General features: G+C 44.9%; 1 protein-coding gene across 1 annotated transcript in view; it reads right to left on the bottom strand.

Annotated features, from left to right (window-relative positions):
- Positions 1-248: 248 nt before the first annotated feature.
- LOC102671381 overlaps positions 249-3,984 on the bottom strand; it is a 23,252-nt gene continuing 19,516 nt past the window's right edge. The window contains exons 7-8 of the mRNA XM_031513634.1: positions 3,599-3,794; positions 249-590 (exon numbers count right to left, since the gene is read on the bottom strand). Coding sequence (XP_031369494.1) covers positions 581-590; positions 3,599-3,794 — 206 coding nt within the window. The 3' untranslated portion in view covers positions 249-580. The remainder of the gene's footprint in view (positions 591-3,598; positions 3,795-3,984) is intronic.

Raw genomic sequence — 3,984 nt, 5'->3', positions numbered from 1 at the left:
GAACGCACCCACGTTTAATTAGCCAGGAACGTATATCACGTTTATTCTCTTCCGTTTCGTGGAATGGGAATTGGTTTCATCTTGGCTGGGAAACGTTCGATTTTTCCCCGAAATTCATTCTTCTTCGTTAAAGGTTTTGATCAAATCGGTAAGAACGAATTAATTGCAATCGGAGAGTCAGCAAGGATAAATCTTTCTCGAAAGGTTTCTTTTTTCTCCCCTCGAATATAACTTTAGTCAGATTTTACGGCGATATCGTACGATCGACAGGATCCTCCTCCTTTTTGAACCTCGATCCTCGCAAGGTTTGCTAAGTTACGAAGCGCCGTTGGTCGCCATTGCTCGAATCGCAGCCCAAGCTCAATCGAAAGTGTACCCCTTTTCCATTGGACGGGGCGAGATTACGATCCGACAGGTTGGATTTATCGCGATTAATCTCGTCGTTTCGTTGTTTCGCACGATACTCGCTCCCCTTTATGACACCCTTCAGAAGTTGCCCTTGGACGACGCTCTCCGGCCCATCCTTCGCCCGCCCTTTCTCGCCCACCACCTCTCTTACGCGAGTAAAGAACTCCTGCGGTTATTTGTATCTGGAAAAAGAAGTCGACACGAGTCGATGATAAAACGTAGATCGTACATACTTTGTACTATCTCGCAGGTAAATAAATTGACCGATTGAAAATGCGAGAAAAGGATTTTTCAAGGAGAATTTTTGACAAAGATTTTCGAAACGTCGCCCTCGAACGAAACGTTCTTCTCTCGTAGGGTATCCCCTTCGAGCGAGGTGGAACCGAAACGACGCCACCATGTGTTCAATATGGACAACGTGTTCGCGTTAACGCAGCAAGTTTTTATTCAAATCTGAAACACGAATGATCGAACGTTGGAGAGATATTAAAATTTTATATAGGAAATACGAGGAGTATCGAGCGCTGATGTAGCAGTTTACCGCTACTCGGTGTAATTCGTTTCACGCCTCGAATCGTTGCACACGTTCACGGGACGATATTTCTTCACGGTCTTAATATTTCACACGATTATCTAAACTTCCATTCCCCTTGATCGATGGTTTTTCGTTACGAAAGGTTAGCATCTTCTTTCCGCAACGACACTCTATTTCTCCAAGAAACATCACTGTTTTCCGTCCCCATAAATTACGCTCTCCTCAATTCGTCATATCGAGTTACACGCTTCGTTTTTATCCGAATTATCCTCTCTAAAATTTTCTCTCTCTCGATCCAAGACCGAGAGAGATTAGCCGATAAAATCAGGAATCGCGAATTTTGAAACAATTTTATCGCCACTTTTCCCTCGATCCTCGAGAGTTACAAGTAAACAGCTGCTTCGACTCGAAACGGAAACAGAAACGCAATATATCACCGCTCGTTAAGATCGATTCGAGAATCTGAAACGACGACCCTGCAAGCTCGCGTATCGTTTAACTAAGGTATGCGTGTCGCGCAATTCTTTCCCCGATCGATCTGTCCGACACGCGAACCGGCGTTTAGCACGGAGGAAAGACACACGAGGAAACGGGAGATGGGAGAAAAGCAGCGGTGTTTTCCACGCAACTCAAGCGAAAACGGTAGAGAACGTTCGGTTCATCGACGCGGCCATTTCTGCACCGTGGCCTCCTCGTATTTACGAGCCTTACCAGCGCCGACACGCGACCAAATTCGTTGACCTACTATTTTGCACGTAGATCCAATTAGCGTGCACGTGTACGCTGGGGCGGGCTGATTGCTTTCCGGGTATAGAATATTTGGCTTTCGCGTCGCATGCATGCGAAATACCCTCAGTACATCTACGCTCTGACCCAATATCCTAAAATACCTCGATTACACGCGCGGGAAGGATTCGTCTCTTGTTGAATTCGATAGGGATTAATCGGTGTCCAAACCGACTTTTCGCCATACGATTTTTAGATTAATCGAATGACAGAGTCCAAAGCGACTTTTCGCCATACGATTTTTAGATTAATCGAATGGCAGAGTCCAAAGCGACTTGACTTTCCGCGATACGATTTTTCTGAGATTGCTTTTTTTCGTGAAAAGCTTCAATACCCTAGAATACATCGATTACACGAGCGAGAAGAGTTCATCTCTTGTTGGGCCGACTTCGATAGGGATTAATCGGTGTCCAAACCGTCTTTTCGCCATACGATTTTTAGATTAATCGAATGGCAGAGTCCAAAGCGACTTGACTGTCCGCGATACGATTTTTCTGAGATTGCTTTTTTTCGTGAAAAGCTTCAATACCCTAGAATACATCGATTACACGAGCGAGAAGAGTTCATCTCTTGTTGGGCCGACTTCGATAGGGATTAATCGGTGTCCAAACCGTCTTTTCGCCATACGATTTTTAGATTAATCGAATGGCAGAGTCCAAAGCGACTTGACTGTCCGCGATACGATTTTTCTGAGATTGCTTTTTTTCGTGAAAAGCTTCAATACCCTAGAATACATCGATTACACGAGCGAGAAGAGTTCATCTCTTGTTGGGCCGACTTCGATAGGGATTAATCGGTGTCCAAACCGTCTTTTCGCCATACGATTTTTAGATTAATCGAATGGCAGAGTCCAAAGCGACTTGACTTTCCGCGATACGATTTTTCTGAGATTGCCTTTTTTCGAAAAGATCCAATAGAATATCTCGATTACACAACGCAAGAGTTCGTCCACGTTTCTTACTAGGCCGAATCCAGATTAATCGGTGTCCAAAGATTTGACTTTTCGATACAATTTTTCTGAGATTGCATTTTTTCGTAAAAAGACCCAATACACACGTGTAAGAAGGTCTCTTGCTAGACTGAATACGATCCAAATTAATCGAATGGCGGTGTCCAAAGCTTGACTTTCAGCGATACGATTTTTCTGAGATTGCATTTTTTCGTGAAAAGAATTGAGTAAATGATATTCCGTACTATAAAAATTGAGACAATCAATGAAGGGGTACAAATTAATGTTAATTATTCGTTGTACGATATTATCAATTACACCGAAACGGAATCGGTCCAATTTTGAATAGAATTTTGCACAGATGGAGATGAATCCGTGCACAACGCTGGTCTCCGTTTCGTCCCGTTTAATTCTATTACACATTTCGAGCGTAAGCCGCGGCCGCAACGAACAATCTCTGCAACAAAGAGCGTATCGAAGTATCAATATTGATGGAGCTTCGTAACCCTTGAACTTTCGCTTCGAAGCTTCTATCAAGCGAATCCTACGGAAAACAGAGGGAGAACGGTTATTTCTATCTATGCTCGTTGCTTTGAAACGCGTACAACTTTTCTCCTTTCTTTTTTTTTTTCCCCCTCCTTCCACGTTCCACCTTCCCACGTTTCGACGTTTCACCTTCCTCGCGTGCGGTTTACGCGCACCAGGAATTCCTATTTCGATTCGGTTTGCCGAACGCGCACGTACGAGCACAATGGGAAACGGCGGTTTAACGCATCGTTGGCCAACAATCGCGTCGAATACCAGTAGCTTCGCACAGTGATTTCACGCTCCACCCTGCGTGGATCCGCGGATTCGTATCAGGGTGAAACGGATCGAGCGCCACGAACCACGGACGACGGGTTCCACGGCCTCGAGCTTACCTTTCCGATAACGGGCAGGCTAGGATTCTGAAAGACGCCAGCACGGTTACCACGAGTAGCATGATCCCGAACGTGATGTACATCACGCCGAGATGCACCAGGGAGAACATGTAGAGCGTTTTGTGACAGTGGTCGTTCGGAGTGTGCAGCAGGAACGTGTACGATGGCCACATGATGTGAAGTATCCAATAATTCCCTGCGACAGAAATTCGTGTCGTCACGGATCGGTCGTCGATCGTTTGGAAAATGTGGAGAATCGGCGAAAGGATCGAGTTTCCGCCGAAGAATTTCTCGAAACGTTAAACGAGCATGTCACGTTCGATTCTATAGCGTATGGAGAAATACGTAAAGATAAACGGAAACAAAAAAAGTTAAAGGCTTAAAAG

This window comes from Apis dorsata, unplaced genomic scaffold (assembly GCF_000469605.1).
Source record: "Apis dorsata unplaced genomic scaffold, Apis dorsata 1.3 scaffold_683, whole genome shotgun sequence".
NCBI lineage: Eukaryota > Metazoa > Arthropoda > Insecta > Hymenoptera > Apidae > Apis > Apis dorsata.
Note: the sequence above shows the minus strand (reverse complement) of the source record. Positions and strands in the feature narration are given on the sequence as shown.